At 38.8% G+C, this 25,972-nt stretch overlaps 2 protein-coding genes across 2 annotated transcripts; one reads left to right on the top strand and one right to left on the bottom strand.

Annotated features, from left to right (window-relative positions):
• Window positions 1-106: 106 nt before the first annotated feature.
• On the top strand, window positions 107-4,946 carry CTBS (chitobiase, di-N-acetyl-; the record flags this gene model as incomplete). Its single annotated transcript, XM_010144072.1, has 6 exons — window positions 107-245; window positions 1,192-1,400; window positions 2,035-2,206; window positions 2,772-2,869; window positions 3,584-3,745; window positions 4,761-4,946. Coding segments are annotated over 6 exons (966 nt in total), but the record flags the coding sequence as incomplete, so codon positions are not given.
• Window positions 4,947-7,782: 2,836 nt separating this feature from the next.
• Window positions 7,783-24,083, bottom strand: SPATA1 (spermatogenesis associated 1). The gene is made up of 13 exons (XM_010144071.1): window positions 24,048-24,083; window positions 23,011-23,117; window positions 19,636-19,753; window positions 17,339-17,392; window positions 16,874-17,204; window positions 16,563-16,772; window positions 15,096-15,222; window positions 14,902-14,962; window positions 13,804-13,921; window positions 12,868-12,993; window positions 10,891-11,057; window positions 8,760-8,858; window positions 7,783-7,878 (listed from the first exon to the last, which is right to left on the bottom strand). Exons 1-13 carry the CDS (start codon window positions 24,081-24,083, stop codon window positions 7,783-7,785), a joined length of 1,650 nt encoding a protein of 549 aa, XP_010142373.1.
• Window positions 24,084-25,972: the final 1,889 nt, after the last annotated feature.

The raw sequence follows: 25,972 nt of genomic DNA, 5'->3' as shown, positions 1-25,972 counted from the left end.
CGGGCTGGTTTCCAGAGAGGCAAGTCACGTACCTTGTTACGAGGCACGTGGAACATAAGCGTCCTGCAGTTTGGAGCTAATGAGGGTGATTTTTACCCCTTTCCAGGTTTTCGTCTTCGATGTGGGAAAGGAAGCCTGGAAATCCTATGACTGGTCAAAAATTACAACTGTGGCAGCTTTCGGAAAGTACAGTCCTGAGCTCATGTGCTATGCTCACTCCAAAGGCTCCAGGATAGTACTGAAAGGTTGGTCACACTGCGAAAATGTGGATGTTTACGTGATACATGAATAAGAGTATAATGTACGTAGGGCTGTCATACCTTAATATTTCACATTCACACCCTACAAAAATCAGTAAGAAGATTAATTAATAAGGGAGTAATGTAGATAGTACTCCAATACCTCGACATTTTGCACATGGTGGTACGCAGGGTATTAAGTAAGAAAACCGGTGGTGCCTTCTGCCACGCTGATAATAAAACCATTTCAGGGACATCTAAATAAAAGTTCTCTAACAGGGATCATCGCAGCTATGGAGAAACAGGGAGGAAGGGAGGGAAGGAAAAACGTGCGGAAGATCCTTATCTGGGTCTGTATTCTGGATGTTATGCACAGTACCCGAAAGATACAGTAGGGGAAGGGATTTTAAGGAATTTTTAGTATTTTTCACTTAAATCAGTCCCTCTGTACTGGGAAGTGGTTGATTTTAAAACAGGAATAGTTGGGAACTCTGTGCAGGTACAAATACTGATTAGAAAGACAAAGTCCATTACAGCTTACATGATGTAATCAAGTCTTGCCTCTGTGGAAAGCAACGAAGGTTAATCATAAAAGTATGTTTATCTAAACATGACCGTAAGAGACAGTCCCTTTGGCTCTGTGGAAATACTGAAAGTACTTTGATTTAAAGAAAGGTAGTTTTCAGTGGCTTGTAAAATATTAAGTAGAAGGAGATTAAAATGCTAGAAGAAAATCCAAAAGGAACACCACTGTCTCAAAGAACCTTGGTAACATCTTCTCCGGTGGATTGTCCAAGTTATGCTTGGGCTAAAAGTTAACTCCTTTGCATTTTACCAGTATGGGTGTGGGAATTTTTTATTTTGTGGTTACCTTTATTGGCTTAGTAAAGACAAACTTTTCCTCCTTACTGTGGTGCAAATACATGTTAACTCCTGAAGGCCTCTTGTCTAGGTGATGTACCTCTTAAGGAAATGGTCGATCCTGCTAAAAGAGCAGCGTGGATATCCCAGCAGGTAGACCTTGCCAAAACCCAGTATATGGATGGAATTAACATAGATATAGAGCAAGAAGTTAACGAAACCTCCCCTGAGTATTATGCATTAACAGCGCTTGTTAAAGAAACTGCAGATGCTTTTCACAGGGAAATACCAGGATCACAGGTAATAATAAAGTACTTTATACAAACATAAAGTTTAACATCATGAAGTGCCAGGTGTTTTAAGAATGCTGTTCAGCATACGAATATGAAAACATTTATGCTGATCTGAAGCATGGTATTCTCATGAATGTTGAATTATGAATGTTAGCTTTGATATGGCGGCATAAGAATCACTGGTTTTGACTTGTGTGAATTTAAATGGAAGTCGGGTTGCACTGCGATTTGTAGATCCAGTGTTATAGCCTTGTGTGAGCTAGCAGTTATTAGTATGGCTTAATGAGTCTCTGAAAGTTGGGCAAATACAGCCTTCTGGTCCAGAAGCGTGACAATGTTTTGGTAAACCAGAAGTTTCAAGGATTTGCATCATACTTCGTATTTTTTATCATTTTTTTATCGTTCTCATGCTGTGTTTTAATTTCTGTGGTGCTTTGAATTTACTAATGGGGCACTCACTGTTTATTATCTAATCTTTGTTTAATCAGCTGAGCACTTCTTTAGTTCATTAGTATTACGGTGGTTAAATTCAGTGCTACGTTTGGGAAATACTGTCTTTAGTTACAGTAACAGCTTTTTTTAAAGAGAAAAAGAGCATCAAAGTGCTGTACACAATACTGACCTGTGCATTTTTCCTTCAGGTAACATTTGATGTGGCTTGGTCTCCAGCATGCATAGATAAAAGGTGCTACAACTACACTGGGATTGCAGATGCCTGTGATTTCTTATTTGTGATGTCATATGACGAACAGAGCCAGATGTGGACAGACTGTATTGCAAAAGCTAATGCTCCTTACCTGCAGACTTTAGTTGGTGAGGACAAAACACCTCCCCAGGAGACAGAATGTTTCCATTTGTTGTCATGAATAGATAGAAAAGATTGCCTTTTCTTAGACACGTGTTTTGGTTGTATTAAGGCTTTCGAGTGTGCTCAATAGGAGTTGTCCTAATGTGAGAACAGCATCTCAGATCGTTGCGAAACTACAGATACACCTTTAGCAGTTGTGTGTTGTTACTGGTGAAGTAATTGTCTAGCCCTCACGATTGTGAAGAATGCTTTTAGAATGAGAAACGGCAGCCAAAGCAATGGTGTCTGCCTGGGCTTGCAAAGAACCTGAAACATGTCTCTCATCCTTGTGAACTGCTGCTGTGGGCAGCTGGTTGTAGTGTGAGCAACTAGATCACCAGGATCACTAAGATCTGAATAGAGCCGGACTAGGAGAATGCGAGTGGGAGGTAAAGAGGAGCTTGCACCTTAGCCTCTGTCTGGGGATCCTGCAAGTCCCATATTGGTTCTGGCTCTAGACTAGTTGCAAGAATAAAGAAATTGGGGGAAAATGCAAAAATGCACTGTAATTTTTATTTCCTTCAAAACTAGGGTATGAAGAGTACATTACTATGGGCATTGATCCTAAGAAGCTCGTGATGGGTGTGCCCTGGTATGGCTATGACTATGTGTGCCAAAACTTATCGAAGGTAAGATGAAGATTATTCATTTGCAATCATACTGTTAATTTTTTCCTTGGAAGGCAACAGCTGGGTTTTGGTGATCCTATTTTTCGATTAGGAAATCCTGTGGTGTGATGGGTAAGAGCATAAAGCTGGGACTCAAGACAGAGACTTTTGCTGCATGATAACTGATGAGCAGTGTGTTACCAAACGAGGCATTTTACACCTGCCTAGGCGACCTCAGCCTCGTGATACCCAAGCTCCATGTTTCACTACGGAGCTGTAGATGTTACCTGTACAAAAAGAGATGATGTCCAGAGGCACTGCAACACCTGTATCTGCCTTCTCAACACAATCACTAAGCTCGCTGCTTAACGACTAGGGGCAGCAAACCATAGCAAACCTATGACCGCTAAAGTGTAGCAGTTCATGGGTAAATCCTGGAGTCTCAAACAACATTATACTTATGGAAAGTGTCAGTGTGAATTAGAAGTGAAAAAGGCAAGACAACTGTGTAAGTTGATTGATGTCCATCCGATCCTGTGTTGCTATAGATTAAACAGAATTTAACTGTTTTAATTTACTTCTGTCTGCAAATAGTATGTCTGCCACAGGTACCTGAAGATTTGTGATTTCTGAGACCCCAGTGACTTTTGTGACTTTGTTCTTGGCTGTACTGCTGTTCTGGAGATCAGTAAATCTGTGTAATATTAAACTCACACCTTCTGCTCTTTTTTTCAGGATCACGTTTGTTCCCTTTCCAAGGTACCTTTCCGTGGGGCTCCTTGCAGTGATGCTGCAGGGCGCCAGGTGCCCTACGGAGCAGTCATGAAGCAGGTGAACAGCTCCCTTTCAGGCATGCTGTGGGATGAGGTACAGAAGTCTCCCTTTTATGAATACAAAGTAAGTGTCTCTTTACAAGACACCATATCGTGAGGTAAATATTGATGAACCGTAATTTTTTGATTATAAGGTTTTCAGGGTTAGATTCTTCCCTTTTTCTTTTCTACTTCCCTTTTTTTTTTTCCCCTGTAGTAAAGGATGGCTGGATTTCCATATCTTGAATTTCTAGTCTGAAAGAAGGGTGCAGTGACCGGAGACTAAAGGAGTAATAAAGGTCTTTATTGTTTGAGATACTGATCACGTCAAAAAGGATGTTTTGACACAGAGAAATCCTATAGCTCCATCCTTCACTGTACAGTTACTTTTATGTGTTGATGACATCTTCTTTAAACTAAAACAGATTCTGAGATGCTCTTGAGTTTTTCTAACCCAGTGGCTTGCATGCATGTTCTCTTCTGCATTTGGTTTCTACACAGACGTAGTCAAAGAGTCCATGAAATACTGTGCTGACATGGACAATACACTGTATGCATTTCATCTTGTTTTCTTTAGACATAATTTTAAGTTTCACATGTAGATGATTAAAAGCTGTAAGCAATTACAAGGTCAAAGCCACATAGCTTTGACAAAACTTTATAACCTCCTCTAAAACTCTTTATTGCTGAAAAACCCACTTAATCTCTATACTAAATTCACCTGTTTGTTTGTTTGTTAGGTTAAATAGTGTGTCTGAGATTTTAATTTTTTTAAAATAATTATTAAATACAAATTAGTTAAGTTTTTTCATCTAACTTCAGTTAAAATGTGTCACTGTTCTGTAACATAGATTCTACAAGTAGAAAAATAGCCAGGTATTTGACACAGAAGTTTTAATTGTCCTGTGTGAAAAATAATTTGTAAATCAAGAAAGTATTATTAAGTAAATCTATTATGTAAATAATTATGTATATCTCAGGTTTTAATTGTACTTTTCCCTGCATTCAACAGAAAATGTAATCACAACTCAATGCACTTTAATGCATCATGTTTATATAGATAGGAAGATACTGACACTGGTGTTTAAATGTCTCTGTAGGATTCTCTTGGTCACTTCCACCAAGTGTGGTATGATGACCCTCGCAGCATCTCTCTAAAAGCAGCATATGTGAAGAATCGAGGTTTAAGGGGCATTGGCATGTGGAACGGAAACAGTCTTGACTACTCCAGGGAAGGTGCAGCAGAACAACAAACTGAAGCAATGTGGCAAGCCCTGACGCCATAAGAACTATGTGAACTATCTCCTGATGAAAATTGGTGATTTTTTTATTATGGCAATACTATCACAGATAAACTTTATATAAATATACCATGATTATTACAAAAACTCTGAGAACTAGCAAATGCATCATGTTATTTTGCATGCAAAGCTGTATTTTCCTTCTTCAAAAAGTTCCGATTTTGCTTGAGCAGCATTTTTTTTAAAATACTGCTCACCTTTTTAATTTTTTTGCAACTGCCATCAGTTGGTTAAAGGTTGAACCCAGTGTGTGTTTGGTAACAAGTAAGACCAAGTGGTGGATTTACAGGGGCAATCTCATAATGCTTCCTGACTTCCCACCCCAACCTGTATTTTAGCTAAGTCACTCGCAAATTGATTTAAAAACAGAATACTGGAGAGACAGACTGTTGCTTACATGCAACATGGTGAAACTTGTGCTCGTACTTGGTTCCTCTTCTAGAGATTAAAATATTTCATAGACTGAATAAATTACGTAACATGAAGTAGTTGTCATTAAGATTTTTATCAGATTTGTTGTTAGAAAGTAATACTCAACAAATTCCTGTTGCACTGTGTTTATGTATCATGGAAATTCCTTTGTTTTCAAAGCCAAAAAATCTTGGACCTTATCTCAAAGAGGGAACATTGATATGGAGAGGACTTGAATGATGTTTTCTTCCATTTCAAACTTCTTCCTTCCTGAAAAACTAGAACTCAGACTCTTATTCAATGAACTGCGTGTGTATTTTTCCACACACTTTAAGATTCATTCATCAACCTGTTGTTTGTTTTCATGTGGTGTTGCCGCTGAGATGAGGTTCAATTTTTTTCTAGTTCAAAGTTTGCATAAAATAATTTGCTCAGAGGAGATGTGTATTTTTTTTAAATATCTGTAGTGATGGAAAGATTGACTGGTGTTTACAGGATTTTTTAATTGATTATTATTAAATAAAATGCTGTCTTCACTAAGTTTGGTAAACAGAGTTGTCTGTTTATGCTTTACTTGTTCTACAGCTTACATCCCACACGGCTTCTCTGTTCTCAGAACTGTTTCACAACCAAATTAAAGTGCAGCTGTGCCTTGCTAAAGTGACTTCATTAATAAAACTAGTTATTTAATTAGATATGTGTAGTCAGTGGAGGAGGGGTTTTTTTTTTTTGTTGTTGGTTGGTTGGGTTTTTTTTTCCCCCTTGTAAATAGTTAGTTACTGGAAAAGGCCACAGAATAACAGCACTACCATGATGACTACTGAGGAGAAGACTGGAAGACTTGGTAGAAGTGTCTGACTGCTTGATACTGCAGGTGATGGAAGGCAGCGAGTGAAGCCTGCTGTTCTCACATAAACAATAACATTCCCTTGGAAAATCAGAGGGCTCTCCGCTAGAACTCTGTGTGTCTTAGAAGGACTGATAAATTTATTTCACACATAGATACTTCAGAATTTGTATTACTATTTATAGTCATATGCTAAACTACTGTGATACAGATATTTGTGAAATTGAGAGCTCTTCTGGAGCAGATGATCTGACCTACAAAATCCTAACCAAAGACTACACTTTATTATAAAACTTTCTTTCCTGTAGCAGCCAAGAATCATGAGTTGATTTTTTTTTTTTTTTTAATTTAGGTTCAGATTTTCCAGAAGCTAGTTGCCTGCTCTTGTGTCTTAAATAAAACACATTTCTGAAATACAAGATACAGGATTCAAGCCTGAATTCAGCAAAAGTGGTGGTAGTTTTAATAATTAATGTAATACTTTAGCACTAAAATCTTTGTTAGATCCTATCATCATCTTTAAGAAAAGAAAATAAATAATGGATGGTTCGACTCAAGACATTTGGAAGTTAGTCCTTTTGAGAGTTGCATAATTTTCTTATTGTATTACTGATTTCCCATGAGTGTTCTCCTTCCGGTAATAAATACAGTTTTGTCAGCTTTTTAGCTGACGTTAATTCCTAGTATGTTACTGTTCTGCTTAGCGTAATAACATTTGGTAGAGAGGCAAACAGCAGAGCTAGAAAAGAGTTACTGGCAAGAGGAGGTTTCTGAGTACTCTTTTAGAGAATTGTTATCTAAGCACGTGCATGAGCTTGACCTTAAAGAAAAACAGAGTATGCAGTACTGTAGGTTGGACCAGGGTCATCACTGCAACTTGTCCAGGACACAGCTTGCTTCTTCCACTATCTACAGAAAAAGGCTAATATCCACATGGCTTTCCTAGTAAGAGGGAACAAAACTGGCTAGATAGATAGATAGGAAATAAGGTGAGATTATCTCTGCTTTTTATTCATACTTCATAATAATATGGTAATAATACATTGGTAATTTACAGATAGGCATATTCATAATGACAAAAATGTACTTCAGTGAATAAATAGAAGATTACTCTTGCTTTAGTTCTACAGCAAGAAGAAAACGTATTTTAATAATTTTCCAAAAATTTAATGTACGTGCCTGAAAATAACAGGTTATAGATTACAGGTTTATTTGCTTAGAAGGTAATTTGTTAATGAAAGAACATCAGTATAACAAGTGATGTTACACAATTCACTAATTTGCACTTTTAAAGTAATAACTTCGGTTTAGACACGTTACTAGGTTAAACTGTGTGTTTTAAGTAGCCAGCTAATCTTATAGTGAGATTTCAAAAGAAGTGAGCTGCCAGTACCTCACTAGTCTAGTATACAAATTCCACAACATTTATCTTTATTTATATTTTGATTGGTTTTTTTAAAGGTAACTTCAAGAAATTGTGAACAAATTGCTCCGCAATTCTGAGCTGCTATATACATTAGAGAGCTTCTGTAGACTTCACGGATGTTAAAAGTCCTGTCATCTTCATTTTCGGGACTGGAGAATTAAAGCTGAATTAATCTTCTTCTGTGCCAGTTCTGCTCTCAGTGCTCGTAAATCAGTTGCTGCCTGCTTTCTCATCTGCAGAATAACCAGTAATTTAAAGAAGGGCAATTTAAGAAAGGTTTTGGAGTTGACACGCATATGGGTTTATATAACTAAGACTGACTTTTATACAGCATGGCTGAATACAGGATATGTCTTTCATCTTTAAAATTTTACATGTCTAATTAGATAGCCTAGTTCTAGCACTACTTTATTCTGTACTGGCCTTTGTGTTTTTAGAGACAACTGTGAAATTCATTGTTCTTTCCACTCCTTGTTACACAATGGAGAAGGCAAAATGAGTACACCGCCCCAGATTAGATTACCCAGTAAACTGGGTTACAGGCACGCTCTGTGATGCAGAGGACTCCAGCGTTCAGAGCTGAAAAGCTATCCTGTGTGAAGGCCTGTACCATCACCTTCCTGCCAAAGGGCGCCATAGGCGGCTCCGGTATGGAATGAAGCAGATGAAGAGGACTGCCATCTTCCTGGAGAGCCAGTCTCTCTCCCTTTTTTTTTTTTTTTTCCCCCCTTTATACCAGTTTTTTTTGCCTTAGCAATGGTCTACTACTGATCAGTGCCTCACAAACTATGTTCCTTATGTTCCTTCAATTACCTTTTGAGTAATGGGAGATTACTGAGATTTTGAGAAATGGGAGTTTTATGAAAGAGATTGTGAAGCTTAGCTTACCTAGTACCTTGAAAATCCAAGTTGCTTGAATACCATACCTTATAACCTGGTGTTCCGGAGTAATTTGGCTCAAGTGAGAAAGTTACAATGACAACGCCATAAACCAAGAACTGTTTAAAAAATATTTATATCATCTATTGTTTGGGATGATGTAAGGTTTTTAAATATTTTTATATATTTTTAAGTATTTTTATATTTTGACTGCTTTACTTAAAAGGCGGAATACCTTAATTTCTATTACAAGTTTCATTTTTGTGTCATCCAGCTTCCTCCTCAGTTGTTCGAGTTCATGCTGCACTGTAGTAATCCGGATGATTGTGTAATTCTATATGAAACAACAACAGCACCAACAAAACCGTAAGTGCTGCATTCAGTGCATCTCTTCATTCACCAGGTGTTCTTTCAGCACTCAGAAACAATACTCTAAACTGCAATTCCCCTGCCTTCTTCCAGCTGTTAATGCGTGCTGCACTGTCTTTGGTCTGTAAGCATCTGCTCTCCAAGAGCAGGCAGCGACCCGCTGCTGCCAGCCCTTCAGCCGGGTGCAGAGGTTCTCCCACTCCCTGTTGCTTTGGGAAATTAAGATCCAGATCAGATCTGAGTAACAGCACAGTGTTTTGCAATTATCTTTTATGGCTACTCACCATCTACAATAAAAAGGCATACTTCAAATTTTATTTTTTTCTCTCACAGGCTTAGCATCACTCAGTACATTTATTGATGAAATATATTGCTACACTCGTGGCATGTTGAGTGCTGCTGAACTCCTGGTCACACGGCATATCGTTCCAGCAGTAGCTGTGGGTGGGCCTGTCTTTGAGGAGTTAACCTGTAAAACTAAGATCTATGTTTTCAAAAGATAGTCGTCTAAGATAAGATAAAAAGATAAATAAAAATAAGATAAAGAGATAGGTTGTCTAAGTATGCTGCGGTCCCTTGAAGTCAGTAACCCTAAGGGATGGGTGCGTATATGGTAATCTCTTGATGTTACAAGCCTTTAAAAATGCTATTAAAGTGCCAGCTGAAGCAAATGATGCAATAAAGTTGCCTATACAAGGACTCATTAAGTGGTATCTGTAGCCTCTCATCTCAGAGCTCCTGCGGTAAGCTTCTCCCCACCCAAGGGTGTAGTTGACTATGTACAAGGGCCCAGGTCCCAGCTGTAGCAATGCACAGTCGTGTAACCCTGGCTCAGACCACTGAGAAAGCATGAAAGGTATACAGTTATGCAGGAGAAAAACACAAGACAGGGCTGTCAGACTGGTTGGGGACTGCTGAGGAATCACTGTGGTGTTGGATTGAGTCACCAGTGAGGAGAAAGCTGGTGGAAGAGGGGAACTGAGCAACAGTGGGATCTGCTCCCCAGAGCCCGACTCTTCCTGCCTGACCGATGTCTGCCTGGCCAGCACGTACCTCACGAGGGGTGGAGAGCACACCTCTGCTTAGCCTAATAGCTCATTAAATCCTGGCTATCTTCCGTGGCTTTGCTAGCCAATAAGTAACTGCCATATGCTTTTAAGTTGTGCATATCCTTCACATAAGGCCTCTTTGAGCCTAGCCAGAGCAACCCAAAAAAAAGCCCTAATATACCCCCCAAAAGGAGCAATAACATATCTGAACATAACTAGAAGTTAATATAATGTAGTATCAACCCTAACAATACTTTTATATTGTAGATATTTATATTGATAGCTCAAATAACACACACATTTGTATATAATACACAATCTGAGATTGTACATACACTCTCTCACCCTTCAGATACAAGAAAGAGTCATTTATTTTCCCTACTCTAGCTTTGGATTTGCCCACAGACTTGCTTCCATTAATTCATTTAGAAAATTAGCAGATACAGCTACTGGGAAGGGTGTTACCCCCTTTTCTTTCATCTTTTCTTTTTTTAATTCCTCTCTGAACTTGCTGTGATTTGACACCACAACATAGCACAAGACTCAGAGTTGCACAATAGTTTGGGTGCAACTGCTCCAAAAGCCTCAAGATACTTTTCTTGCCCTCCAAAGCAGGCTTCATTATCTCTGTACATGAAATTCGGCATGATGAGAACAACATAGTACTGAACAATTCATTAATTGTACCGAGCAAAAGGAGAATTTGTAACAAGAAGGCATTGTACAAACAAAGCTGAAAGAATCAAATGCTCAGACTCAAGCACGTCTTCAGTCTTTTTGAGAAGACCTGGCTGAAGGAATTCCATACCTCAGATTACTGAGGGATATTTGGCTATTAAAGCTGGTTTACAAGTCATTGGTTGGTGATGAACTTGTTACTTTAGTTTTTATTATATTAAAAAAAAACAGGCTGTGAAAAAAGAGAAATTAAATAATATAAGCAAATACCTTGGAATTTGTCATATTTGGTCGTTTTCGGCTGTCTCTGGCTTCCAGTTGCAAGAGTAATTTCTGGTGGTAAAGCTCTAAATCTTGTCGCAGTTTGTTTAAAGCATCCTCCAGTGAAACTGTAGCTTTCTTCATTTCAAAGTACTTCTTTTTCCATTCCTCACGAACTACACAGGAAAACAGTAATACTGTTTGCTCTTGTTCCCATTATCATACGGTCTGTTGAAGACAGCAATGAGCAGCTGATCTCACAAGATGCAGCTGGCCAATGCACACATCAAAACGTGTCAGTAGGTTTCTTCACAAAATGCAATGGTGAAAAATCCTCATTAAAGTTACGTTCGCTATAACTGCAATTGAATTTTCTCACAATCACCTGCAACAAAAGGCTCTGTCTGTCCACCAAGATATAAGACAAGGTCCAAATCCAAAATTTACCAAGCCTGGCTCTTCTGTGGGTTTCAGCTGCACAGTAAGTGTTCCAGACCTGTGAAGACTGGTATGCCAGCCACAGCTTTACTGTAGCACAATACATAGCACTGTAGATTTATGCAAAATTTGACTCTCCAGTGTCAGAGATTCCAAACAAGCAGCTTAGTTTTATACCAAGGCGCAAGATTATGTGGAACAGTTATTTACCTTTACACGTAATGGCAATGCCTCCTATTCTGTTCATGTGCTATCAACAGCTGGCACACAAATGCCCCTGTATCTGGCGTGGCAGTCTTAGGGCCACATAGGTATACGGATCTGCAAAGTGCCTTAACTGATTCCTTCTTTCGAGGGGTATTTTAGGAAATCAGGACAACTGCTTCTCAGGAACGTACCCAAAAGAACCCAGCTGTTGAAGGACTCTATGGTATGTCACTGAGAGTGACTGTCAACATGGCAACCTTGGGAGGATATCGGACACAGACTGGATCGATGTTCCTAAGGGTATGCTCTTCCCTTCAAACCTTGTGAAGAAACATGTTTGCAAATGCACTTACTTATGGCACTCTACAGGTCTGATAAAAACAATTGAGAGGTAGGGACACTTTTTAAAGAACCTGCAGGAGCTGTTTGAGTCCTTGTGAAAGAACCTTTGCTTTACCTAACTGGGTAACATAATTTAAGACAATGCAGAGGCCATTTAGGGCTTATCTCGGCAGGGTAAATTAGCTGGCCTTGCAGCCCCGTGCTACTACAGATTCACTGCTTCAAGTACCCAGTTTGATTTTTTTCAAAATACAACTTCACCATGCTGCAGCATGCAGTGTAGCTGTGCCCTTAGAGAATACCTGGAAGAATTCACTTTTCTTCTTCTTCTTTCAACAAAGCTACAAATCATAGCTGAGACTCCCAGTGATTTAGCTGTGTTTCAGTATAATGAGAATGCTCTTAAAACATCAAAGTGATTAAACCTCATCACCGTACAACTGGAATGTGACTTACTTTAAGTACAGACGTGAAAATAATTTTACAAAGAAAATGTGGGTGGGATCTCAATGAAATTTTACCTTGTTAAAAAACAAGGTTTGTCAAGCTTGTCACAACAGGCTTGTAACTCCCACACCATAAGCTGAATACTATTAGATAGGAACAAAAAGTATTATGCTGGCAATTTAACCAGAAGCCCTGTCAACTCAGTAAAACGCTCTGTAAGCCCCAGCTAAAGGCAGGTTTAGAATATGTCAGCTGTCCTGGGCCTGTAGCAGCTCTCTGGGGATTGCACATACAAGGGACACAACTTGCATGGTTTATAAAAGCCAGGATATTTTTAGATTTATAAGACTGCCTCAAAAAAAAAGTGGAAAGAAACATTGCAACCTCGAATCTTTTCTGCATGCTGTTATACAAATAAAGTTTATTGGAGCTGTTGTTTAGCAAAATGCTCTCTCTGTGATTAAGCTCACCGACAAAGACACAGATATTTTTACATCGGTTTCAGTGTCATTGCTCAGTCATTCCAAATTCCAAAATAAATTAAACGTGTACCGTGGTATCGCCTGAGCTTATTTTGTTCCAGTAGCCCTTTAGCTTTTTTGATCAGTTCTTCTCTAATTTTTTCCATGTGCCTTCTGTCTTTCTTCATTTGTTGCAACTGTTCTACCATCTTGTTTTCTAAAGATATTATAATTAGATTTAGCAAGTTTCTGGATACTGTAAGTAGGAAAGATCAGTCAAGATTTCTCTAATGCACCCATCATAAATCATGCCAAAAAGCTCTGTCAGAAGAGACAGCAGAAATTCTTTTATTTCAGTAAATTTCCTCTAACACTTCATTATAAAAATGAGAAATCCAGCATGCATCCAGGCATTCACTCACACACACAAACAAGCAAACACCCTTTTCTATGCCTAGGCAATGCATCACTAAAACTATATATTCAAGATATGTATACACTGCGTGCATTGAAAACTCTTGCCACACGAAGCCAAAAAACCCTCCAAGTCTATTTCCTGCTCAAAATACTTAGCGATATGACCTGTAGCAAAGGCTTGCCTTAAACTCCAGCTAGTCATAGGCATGACAGAATCTCAGACTTGCACTACTCCGCACCAAGAGGTCAGTCACTTCCATTCTCACATTATCGTCCTCCTCCACCACAGTGGAAGATCCTCAGCAGTACCACTAGTCAGTGGTTTTCTTTGCTATAGTCTCACTTGAGCCAGCAGTATGTCACCCGGTTTCCCTCCTTCTCTCCTTACATCCCCACGTCCACAAGCTGGATTTTCTAGCACTGGAAAGCTGCCATGCTCTATGAACTGTCCATGCAATTATAAATGCCTCGAATTTTCCAACCACAAATTAAAATTTTAACAACGTTGTGAATGAATATATGTACAAATTATTTCATAAACTAGGATTTCCATTTTCATTAACTATTCAGTCTTGATTAAGCGTTCACTTTCTGGGAATCATATACTCACTTGCTCCCTGAATTCCAGGAACTTGAGATGGACTTACAGAAAGCGACAGAAAAGGTGGACTAGGAGGTGAAATATATTCTTTCAGACAAGTAAGATTATTTTGCTTGTTTTCATCTGCCTACAGAGTCAAAAGACAGAACCGTAAGTACATAACTCACAATCCCGAAGAGTTACACTAGACATATGCCCTGGAAGTGGCCTGAGTGAATGGGAGGGCGGAATTTGAATTCTGCATAGATAAACTTTTTATTCTGTTATCAGTACAGATTATTACTAAATTACAAGCAGCTGGACCCTGCAAAGAAAATCAGGACACTGAACACTTACACCACAGAGACCATACAGACAAAACCTCAGACTATTGCTAACTGTTCTTGTCCACATCCACAACCCCGCAACCTTGCTGACACTCCAAAGCAAGACTAGGAGTAATGGGCCTTAACACCTGCCATCTGGCTCCTTGCTCACAAAGTCCGGGCTGCCAGTTTCCAAAGTAAAATTTATAATAGCAGATTTTCAATGTAATTATTTTCATAAGACGCCACTACAATCACTTCTGCACAAGAGCTCACAGGCAGCAGCTGATAGTGATGGCTATTATGCTGCATGATTGTATGTGAGTGCTGAGTCTTCCTAAATATGCTCTTATTCTGCTGTATCATATAAAGTTATAAAGATTTTTACATTTTTTTAATAAGTTCTGCTCAGTTTGAGAGAAGACATATTTATCCCATAGGAAATACGAAATTATAAAAATGCCATCAATAAAAACAATAAAATATTCTTGTCAAGAAACAGTAAAAAAACCCCAGCCAACATTAATAAGACAGAGATAGTTACTGTATATGAGGTTCCTGTTAAATTATAACCAGAGGTGTAATTTCTGAGGATTTCATTGTTTAGAAATATAGTTGACTTTTCATTAGCAAATCTGCTAAATAGCAGTGCATGAATTACTCTTCTCAGTTACTCTCAAATCCACATTTGAGTATTTCATATTTCTCATGGGACACCTGTCATAAAATTAGAGTATTTCTAGGTGGAGGACTATCTTGATTGCTCAAGATTACTAAGAATATGTTACCTTGAAAAACACACCTGATAATCCAGTTTTTCACAAGGATCAGCTATAGACTTGCTACTTCTGTATTGCTGCAAGCTAAAGATAAAGCAGCAAGTGAAAATTCATGTAATGAAATGGGTTTTCCTTCATTCATGAGAATTCTGTAAAGTAAGTGTCTAGCTATAAATTAATATTATCCATTATTTTAGCAGAATCATTATTTACTAACCTTTGGTTTTTGCGTACATATTCGCCGGTTTGGGCTTCCATCATTTTAAGAATTCCATCATCCTGTTCTCTGTCTCTTCTTAATTTGGTATCTTTTTGGTGGTCACTGTTTTCCATGTTTGTTAGTTCTGCGACAGGATAGTGATGATCAAAATATATAGATTACACTCACAAAATTCAAGCTGTTTTGACTGTCAGTGCCTGGACTTTTCAACCTGTATTAGAAATTCAGTGAATCAATCCAATAAATAATGTTATCTCTGGGGTTTGGAAATGTGTGAATAACAGAAGAAATAAAGAAAAAAAGGTATTTTTGCTTTGAGAATTTGTATCTAATAATTCTAGTAACTAGTACAACAAACATTACCACAGATAAGGAAACCACTTAATTATTTCACCTTCCCTAATTCTGTGTCTAACACTTACTGCCTTTCAGAGACTGAAGATCCCCTATAAACTGAAACCAGCAAATAAAGGGAGAGCAAAATGTTTCGCATTTAAATGTTAATGAGTAAATCTTCCTTAAAATAAATATTTCAAAAGAAAATTGCTGACAGACTTTATCTTTACTACTACAAAATCCTACATCCTTCATCATTAAAAATAAAGTACATATATATATTTGTATATTAAGCTGCCTCACACTAAATATTAGTTAACTTGATGATGATGGAGGGACAAAGCTATATTTGGCAGGTTATGATTGGAAACTGAAGTTACTGAAAAGTCATCCTTGAAAGCCTTTTCTAATACACTCTCCAGACACACCTCAAAGAAGACAATATCCAAATTTTTGTTTTCTTACTCAAAGTGCTGGATATCCAGAAAATTGTTCTAACTGGGCACAGAACTGTTATGTAGTAAATTCGCGCTTTAAAACTCGCCATTCTTTTGTACTATCTTCACTCTAGTCTGCTCCAAGAGTTCTCTCACCTCTCAGCTTTAGAAATGCCACTGTTGAATAGGATACAAATCAACATTATGTGGGAGGGAGGGGAAGGGACACTTCCTCTTCAGCAGTAAAGTAGCCATGGATAAGATGACAATGAAAGTTGAAGTGAAAAAATGCTTTCCCTGATACACAGATAGCAAATCTTTTTTTCATTTAAAACCGCTGTTGTATTATGGGATCATTATCCCATTATCCTCCAAGTCTTTACAGTAGCTGCTTAGAAATATTTTTAATATAAATAAGGTTAGACAAATGCATCGACTACAGTAAAGTGTTTCCACAGTCAGTGCACAGGGATAAAGAAGGACTTACCCAAAGTAAAACTACAGCTCTTTGAAAGATTTTATGGTTACTTAAGAAATTAGGATACTGTTCTGATAGCAATATTCCAACTCACGCTTTCTTAAAACTTAGCTTTACTCTGCCAACTTTCTAAAATGTATGCTTTAGCAAAAAGATGATAATGAACTGTTATACCCTTTTGATATTTAATGTGATTTGGCACTGTCTGGTTACTCTGGCCTTGTTCATCACTGTGGTTTACATCAAGAGTAAGAGAAGGTCCTTCAGCTTTGTTGTTCCACTTAGGAGTGTTACGCTCTTTTTGGTCTTGGCCGAGATGATCTTGCTGAGAGGTCTGTAATACTGTATCACTCATTCCAGATTCCCAGTCTTCAGGATTTGAATGACTTGGTGTGAAGAGAGATCCATTGGATCCATTTTGATCTGCATAATAATTGATATTAGAGAACAGAAATTGTAAATGTTAACCATAATATTTATTCTTCTCCCCCATCATCCTCCTTCACTACATCGGTTGAACTTACCTTTTCCTCTAAACCGTATCTGTTTTTCTTGAATCCTGTTGTCATGATCTTGCTTATGTTTGGTGTGTAAAACCGGACCAGGTTCTTTCTCACCCCATTCCACAGGCCTGTGCATTTCCTGATTTTCTAACTGATTACTGCTTTGTGCGCCTTCTAAAAATTGTTTGCTTTTTTCCATTTTTTGTTGGGGAAGATTGGATAATCTTGATTCACGATGAAACCTATTAGCTTCTGCATTAAAATAATGACTTTGTTGAGTTGATGGTGATAATGGATAAACATCTTCAAAGTGTTCCACTCCAGGTAATAAATATAATTCAGGATAAAGTGCCTAAAACATGCAGTATATTCATCAGACAGGAAAAAAGAGGAAATGTACATTTTCTGAAAATGTACTTTTGTAAAAAGTACATTTTTTGTAAAAAGTTTCTGAAAATGATACCTTAAAAGCCATTCAATACATACATAAGGAGGAGCAAATGACTTCACTTCCAGTTCAGTTTCTTGCTTTGCTTTCACCTTGCAAGACAAAGAATGGAAGTGTAAACCATAAAATCCTATTTTATCAATAATGTTGCACATCACGTAATTTCTATATTCTATCATCATCTTTACATACTACATTTTTTCATAACCAGCATCACCTTCTGAAATGGTCTCATGGGGAAGAAAGAACATTTTGCCTATTTTTCAAAAGAGTACATGGATTTACTGAATAATTTTTTTAATCCTTTGCACTTTCTCTTATGGTTCAAAGGACCTGATCCAACAGGCACAGCAGAAGAAAAAGTCTTCTACTTACTTTCTTTAACAAAAGTTGCTTCAAGTTGAATCTGAACAGAAATGCTGAGTCTCACATAATTTTCCCTATTCACCTGATACAATACTGCAAAATATTTAATGTGTATCTATACATATTAAAAAACCTATTAATTTGCTATGCCTTCATGTATTTATTGTCTTGATATTCTTTGTGTGATACACATGTTCAGATTTCAATAAACAAATCTAAGACAATAAATGTATATTTGAAAGATGTGCTCCAACTGGGGAAAAAAAAAAAAGAAAGAAATTGGAGCTTACATTTCAATAATGAAGTTGAACTAATTGAACTAATTGAACAAATTCTATTCTCAGTAACGGGCAGGCAATGTCACTGATTCACTGTTAGACACACAGGCTATATGCAAGAAAAGGAAGAGCAAGTGAACACAATTTTGGTTTATTTTATTTTTCTTTTAAAGACCCTTACTTGCAAGTAGTGTACAGCTCTTAGGACTGCTTACATTGCTACTGCTGTGGGGGAAAAAAAACAACCACTCAACAAATATTTGATCATGGAGATGTAATTCAGTGAGGTTACCATGACCCTAAACAACAAATAAACCTGTTAGCTGGTTTATTGCTTTACACTCTGTTGTAAAGTTAAACATCAAACAGCATTAAAACTACCCCACATTAAAATTATATCTGTGTCACTACAAATCTTCACTTGTATCTACCAATATATTTAATTCTCTCTTCAAGTATTTTCTTACTTTTCTAACATTCTAAAAGAAGCTGGAAATTTTCTCCATTTCTCTCTGAACTATCAGTGGGGAAGAAAATATACCATCTTACTCATTATCATCCAGTTAAAAAGATCTGAATTCTTTGAAGACATATGCACATATTCAGGTTTAGATTGGGCCACAGTCTTTAAGTTTTTCTTCATTTTTCCACCTAGCTTTTGGATATTACTTAGTATTTATTCTAGTCATCTGTGTGAATAATTTTAGTGATAACTCAACTACAAATAAAATAATTGCACCACATTTCCAGCTTGTAATTAATTTCCAAATTCATAAGAAACAGGTGAAATGAGAGGTGAAAAGAAGTATTCTATAATCACGTACATGGCTTAAATCTTTGTGTATTACAACAAAAAACTCTGGACTGATTTTCAAGTTTATTTCATTTTTAGCTCTATGTTCTAGGATACATTAGAGAATCAAGGTGAGGAACTGTTATGATTCAGAGATGTAGGTTTTTTATTACATACACCTCAGGCTGTATTACTGGACTAATTAGTGGAACAAACGTACATCCAGAGTTTTCATTCAGAGACTGATCTTCTAAAGGCTTTTGGGCAGGTCACAGCAGGAACCATTAGAGAAACTCTGACTTACTCAGCTTTCATTGCAAATTCTTCAACTGCCATATTCCCACCCATGTTCTGGTAATAATGATTTTTTTTAATGCAAATAAATTTGTCATATTTAATCTACTCACTTATCAAAACTAGTATCTTTTCACTGGATGGCAACTACTTAGATCTGATGCTTTAAATGATGGTTCTAATATACCTGTCCAGCTGTGTCCTAGTATTTGGGGAAGTAGATGTGCTCTGACCAGAGCTTATGCTCCAGCACTGTGGCAACTTGTTGTGATATTTGGCACCCAACTCCCTTCCGTTGGGGGTCACTTATACACTCAATCTAATGTAGATGATGCAAAATGGCACTTTATTATGTAATGAACAGAGTTATATAGTGTCCCACTAAGCCTCGCCCATCGTGGGTGGTTACTGCATTCCTGTAACGTAAGCACATAAGCACGTAATCTTCCGACCGCCCACACTGCCACCCAGTGTTCTGCAACAAAGCACGTTTAAAAACAAATGCTAACAGTGCTATTTTCATGTGATATCATCTAATCTGTACGAATGAAATTATAACATTATAGAACAGAAGAGCACTAAAGAAAGAAACAAATTAACTCACCACTGCTAGTTTTTTCCCAATGCATTTTAAAAATTTGTATTTATCTGCAACTGTAACTCCTCCCAGGTATTCTCCAAGCTTCTCCCGTAGCACTCTTAACGTGATGTGAGGAGACACCCTAGAATGTTGTTATTCATTAATACATCTGTAACGTCAAATGATGGCTAGTTAGTTAGAGGGGGAAGTTTATGCTATATTCTTGCTGACTTGCATGGACAGAATGACTGAAACTAGGAACTATGTCCTAGAACTGAACCTAATCACATGTAAGATGGAGGATCTTGGTGTAGTAGAATGTTTATCACATTATGGTAGACTGTATTACAAGGTCTGTCATAACATTAACTAGCAATATTTGTACTTTAGGAATCCCATACAAGGGGAAAATAGAATATGGAAGCAGCTGAAATTTGACAACAGTGCCTTCAGAATGCTCTGGCTTATCTGCAGATGAATAACAAAAACATCGGAAAATACAGTCATGCATTTCCATGTAGGTGACAAAGTTTCATGGGGCCAGTCCAGGACTGTAGAACATACCCCTTCAAGCACTCAGGGCTAGAGGAGACTTCATCACTGTTCACTTTAAGTAGCAGACACATTCCTTTGATTTTGTCTTCTTCCCCACAAATTTACAATTGGGTGTGTGCCATGTGTACATACAAATGTCTTTTAAATCAAAATAAAACACTGCGGTGTGAACGTTTCCACCATAGTCTGAGGATAGGAGAGTTGACGCAAATATAAACTGCATCATTAAATGCACTGCTGGAAACCATGCAAATATTAAACAAATGAGCTCCATATAAAAATTACTATAGAACAAAAAGCATCTCCACGGAATAAAACCAAATGTGCAAGAGGAATATGAAAGCTCTGGAGCACAACACAACCAGTTCCAATGTGCTGCTATATAAATAAACCAGGGAGCAAATTCAGGCCTGAGTCTTACCACCCATGCTGATTAGGTGTTAGTATACCACCCAGCATGGTTTTGGCCCAGGCAGCTATCACTCTTCAAGCACACAGACATAGCATGGGGGATAGCCCCTGCCACTCAGCACAGACAAGAATGTGCCAGCCCTTCAACTTGGACAGGTCTTCAACATTAACCCGTCGGGGTTTGTTTGCTCTTTCAAACAGCCCTATCTGCTTTCATTTCACCTCCTAGGTATGTAAAAACATCCTCAGTTTCTCATAAACACAGAACTTCAGTGGGCTACAATGCTTCCCTTGTGTTATTTCAAACATCCTGGACTTAGGGGACCCTCCTCAAGAACATAAATCTGCCTTGGAGCACAGGCATGCAGCAGAGGAGACTAAAGTCTGCAGAGTGGACACTTCCAGGGCCCACTGCTTGGTCCCTGTACATTTAGCTCCTCTTTATTTCTTCCCCAGACATTTTTGCCCATACTTGCTGCAGATATTAGCCCTAATGTAATTTATTTTAAATGTATTTAAAAATATGTGAAAGATGGACACATAATCCAGTACACATCCTTCCAAGGTCTTAGGTAAGAACAGAGATGATCTATAATTCGTATATCTCATTCACTATAATTTCTTCAAGCTGACATCTCAGAGAAGATACGTCCCTTGAATGGTCTCCTGAAACCAAATAAATGCAAGCTCTTTCAGAGGTGATTCTAACACTGTACATCCTCCGCTGATAATGCCCGTCCAAACCAGCAAGGAAATCTAATCTAAGGCATTTATGAACAGCAGGGGAAAACCCCAAGTAACTACAATGTATCACGGGAGAAAATGATCTAGGTGTACAGAACCTGATATATAGAGCAGCAATCTATCTGAAAATCATTTGCCAGCACAGCAGCTAGGAACATATAATGATGTATTTCTTACTTGCTGCCACTGCCTAGCAGAAGACTAGTCACATCTGAGTGATTTGCTTCAGGGTGTTCCTTTAAAAGTGATGCAAACTAGAGTTCATTGCAGCCATCTCATCTAGAAATAACAGAAGTATGGCTTCTGTGGTGAGGAATAAGGAATAAACAAAAGATCACAGAGGCTGAGAAATCAAGTTCATGGGAACAAGAACTCAGGGCCATAGACAATTACTTAATTTTTCCCTCTAATTTCATGATTAATGGCAGTGGCCTCTACTTAGACCTAGGGATCAATCCTTTGCTGAGCTGACTCAGAACTAGGACTGTCAAGCTGACTGGACAGTGCTATCAACAAGGTCCAAACAGCAGTAGTACCAGCAAGGCTGCTGTTCCCGCTCCCAGATTATAACCACAGAAGTTTTTTAATGTTTTGGTTTTCTTTTTAAAGACAGTGATACACTGGCCAGGTGCCAGTTACTGCTAATGCACTAGTACCCATACAATAATTGCACAGTACCCATAGAATAATTAATTAGCAATTATTTAAGACTCATTAGCAAGTAACAAATACCCAGACAGATAAAAACCCACTGAAATAAATCAGATTCCTAATTTAAGTTGTTGCCTCAGAACTGAACCTTAGTGAAATAAATTTACACTAGAGAAAGAGGGCAGTGACAGATGCCCGGTCACATTAAAGGATTTGCAGTTACCACTCCAGCGTGCATTTTGCACCTCTGCTGGAGACTAGAACAGCAGACAAAAGGATACATGCACTTACTTCCTCTGGTTTTGAGCAGCCTTTCAACAAAATAAGCTGCGAGAATGAATACATCCTGCCCATAGGCTCATATCAGGCTGCTGTCAATCTTTTCAGCTACATGGTATATTGTCTTAAGCAGACAACACAAACCTAAATTCGAATTAGTTAAAACCCATATTCCCTGCAACTTAAGCTAAATTGACAGGTTTTGCACAGGAGCAGACAAGCTGCATGCAAAAGCTCCATTTCAATTCACATCTTTACATTATTTCATTTCCCCACAACTTCTTACCACACTAGATACACACAGATTTTGTGAGTGTTTAGGAGTATAAAACTTCCAAAGTTATGAAAGATTAGAACTGCAACTCAGTGTGCCATCGTATCCCTGCTCCTGGGAACTGACAGGCTATCTCGTCTTCAACCAGCCATTCTGTCTTGAAGGAAAAAATGCCGAAAAAATTTCAAGATTTTGATAATTAGGCTCAAGGAGACAGAAAGAATATAAGACTGTGATTTTACAACATAAATTATTCTGCAGAAATACTAGCACTGCTCAGGAAGTGAATTTCAATGACCTACACCACTGGCTGCAATAAAGCTGAGCCCGATACAGTCCAAATAAACATAACACTAGTCACGGGCACCGCTTACCCTCCAGAATTATTAAAGAACAAGTCTCTTTTGACAGATGTACTTGTACTAAATGACTGAAGGACAATGTAAAGAACCTACCATGTACATGAAGCCTAAGGCTATACTCACCTTATAAATCCAGCTGAGATGAATTTGCTAGTAAGAGCTACGGGAACTGTATTCAGCTTGAAGTTCCACACTTCTACTGGGACATAAAAAACATGGAGCTCCACCAACTAAATAAAGAACAGATGATCATAACTGCAGACGTATTATAACTCTCTCCCTATATGCTTGGAGAGACCGTGCTACTGCTGTATGTCACTGTGACAGTGATGGACAGAGCTTACCAAAAAGAGTTGATACTCCAGAGCGTGTCATGGTTACAAGAAATACTTCAGCTGAAATCCTGCCTTTGTTCATCTCATAAACAAGGCACAGCCCTGAAAGCTTGATCCAAAAAGCACCACAACTCGAACTAGCCAGCAAGAAAAAAATTCAAAGCATTTCTGGCAGTTGTTAATAATACTCTCTACTCTGGAAGCACAGAAATGCTCCTGGTAATCTCTGCAAAAGGAATAAGTAAGCCTGCTTGAAGCAAGGTTCACTTAGATTGTGTTCAGATCCATAGTAGTTGTGGAACTGTTACTGTCTTGTAACTGAAGCTTGATCCAAAAAGCACCACAACTCGAACTCTCCAGCAAGAAAAAAAATTCAAAGCATTTCTGGCAGTTGTTAATAATACTCGCTACTCTGGAAGCACAGAAATGCTCCTGGTAATCTCTGCAAAAAGAATAAGTAAGCCTGCTTGAAGCAAGGTTCACTTAGATTGTGTTCAGATCCGTAGTAGTTGTGGAACTGTTACTGTCTTGTAACTGAAAATTACTACTGAAAATTCTAGTGAGAATCAGAAGTTATTAAGAAGGACAATATCCTTCCCTATAACTAGAAGCCCATGCAAATAAGCTGTATTAAACATTTCTGCAATTGCTGAGTTACTACATATAAACTAGAGAAGAGTGCTTCCTATATATACTCAGCTAAGAACGTGGGATTTTTCCTCTCGGGTCTCCTAGATATGGTGCAGTGTCCCTTATTTTAATAGGGGTTTTTAAATTATTTGTGAAATCTAAAAAATATTTATGGACAAGTACAAAAACTCTCACCTGTGATGTCTGAGGTCTCATTTGACTGAACGACATGTTAGTCCCTGTACTTGATCACAGCGAATTCCAGATGGGCTTTCTAATTTTCTTTCGGATTGAAACATTCTTTAACAATGAGTATCATCATAATCTGTAAAGAGAGAAGTTACTCCACTAATATCCTTTATTTTCATTTACTGTTCTTCTTTCCATTTATGAAAAAGCTGTTTCTGTGCTGAGACAGAAAGCTTCCAGCTAACTGCAGGCAAACAGACTCAACCACACCTTCTACACAAGTGAGTATCTCCTAAGTAACCGGGGGTGGGGGAATTGCTGAATCGCAGCCCTGCAGCTCCGAGAGATCTGGCCTCAAGTATTTCCTCTTAACACTTTGTCCCATTTCACAAAAATACTTCGGATGTATATAATTTTCCACACATTTGTACTGTTTTCCTAAAGACACAGACGTAGATCCCCACAAGATGGGATTCTTGCAGGGTCTGGATTTATCTCTGAAAAAGGAACAATTACTGTGAACAGCAGATAAGCGCCGGCTAAATCCGGTATTCCAAAGAAACCTGGCTGTGCCAGGCAAGTATGTAAAAAAAATCCTTTCATAAACTATAAACCATGGTTCTGCCTTCACCTTGTTATGATTTTCCTCAGTGCTCTCACTTTGAATGCTCTTCCAGCACCTCAAAGCTTTCAAACCTTCTTCTGATACTCAGCCTGCTGGACGCCCTTACTGTTCTGCGGATCCTCTTAGCAGCCCTCCCTCACAGCCCTGCTACACCCAATCCACCTCTTCTCGAGTGGAAGTGACCAGGCCTTCCAGACTACCTCCCAGGGCTCGCCCTGGCTCCCTGCAGTGGAATTAAGGTTTCCTTGTGTCAGCGGGAAGCACCTGCTTAAAAAGGTCTGTGTCTTTACTTGCCTCTTCACCGCAATGGGCTCTCACCAGTGGCCTGACTGTAACATTCTGTCACTTCTCCAGTCATTCCCAAACAAAGACACAGCAGTCACTGCACAAGTCCTCCCCTTAGTCCCTGTATATATGCAAGGTAGATGGTGCACTTCGCATTACATGTTGCCCCATGCCGTTATTCCAGGCTTCACCACCACTTTCTGCAGTACACACCCATCTCCTCTAGACTGTAGCCAAAAATGAGCTCCAGACTAGCAACTCACTAAATATTATCACCAAGATTTGCCACTTTGGTCTGAATACTGTCCTCTCTTCTAAACCACTTTATAGATAAACGGGGGCGAGGGGAGGAATCACAGAACTTGGTTGGGGTTGCTTAACTTTCTACTCAGCCTTTCTTTGCTCACTATAACCCAGGTAGGATGGATCCTTTCTTATAAAATCATAGAATCACAGGATGCTTTGGACTGGAAGGGGCCTTCCAAGGTCATCTAGTCCAACCCCCTGCAGTGAGCAGGGACAGCTTCAACTAGCGCAGGTTGCTCAGAGCCTGTCCAAGCTGACCTGGAATGTTTCCAGGGATGGGGCATCTACCACTTCTCTGGGCAACCTGGGCCAGTGTTTCACCACACTCAGCATCTAGTCTGGTCCTTACATCTAGTCTCAATCTCCCCTCTTTTAATTTAAAACCATCACCACCTATCCTGTCACAACAGGCCCTGCTAAAAGGACTGTCCCCATCTTTCTTACAGCCCTTCTGTTAAGTACTGGAAGGCTGCCCTAAGGCCTCCCCGGAGCCTCCTCTTCCCCAGGCTGAACAACCCCAACGCTCTCAGCCTGTCCTCACAGCAGAGGTGCTCCATCCCTCGGATCGTTTCTGTGGACCCGCTCCGGCAGGTCCGTGTCTTTCCCGTGCTGGGACTCCCGTCACGGAGTTCCCGCTTCTCCGTTTTCAGGTGGCTCCCCCCGCCCCGGGCATACAGCGAACAGCCACCAACCGCAGGGACTAGCGAGAACCCTG

The sequence above is a fragment of the Buceros rhinoceros genome, unplaced genomic scaffold (assembly GCF_000710305.1).
Source record: "Buceros rhinoceros silvestris isolate BGI_N320 unplaced genomic scaffold, ASM71030v1 scaffold13209, whole genome shotgun sequence".
Lineage (NCBI taxonomy): Eukaryota > Metazoa > Chordata > Aves > Bucerotiformes > Bucerotidae > Buceros > Buceros rhinoceros.
Note: the sequence above shows the minus strand (reverse complement) of the source record. Positions and strands in the feature narration are given on the sequence as shown.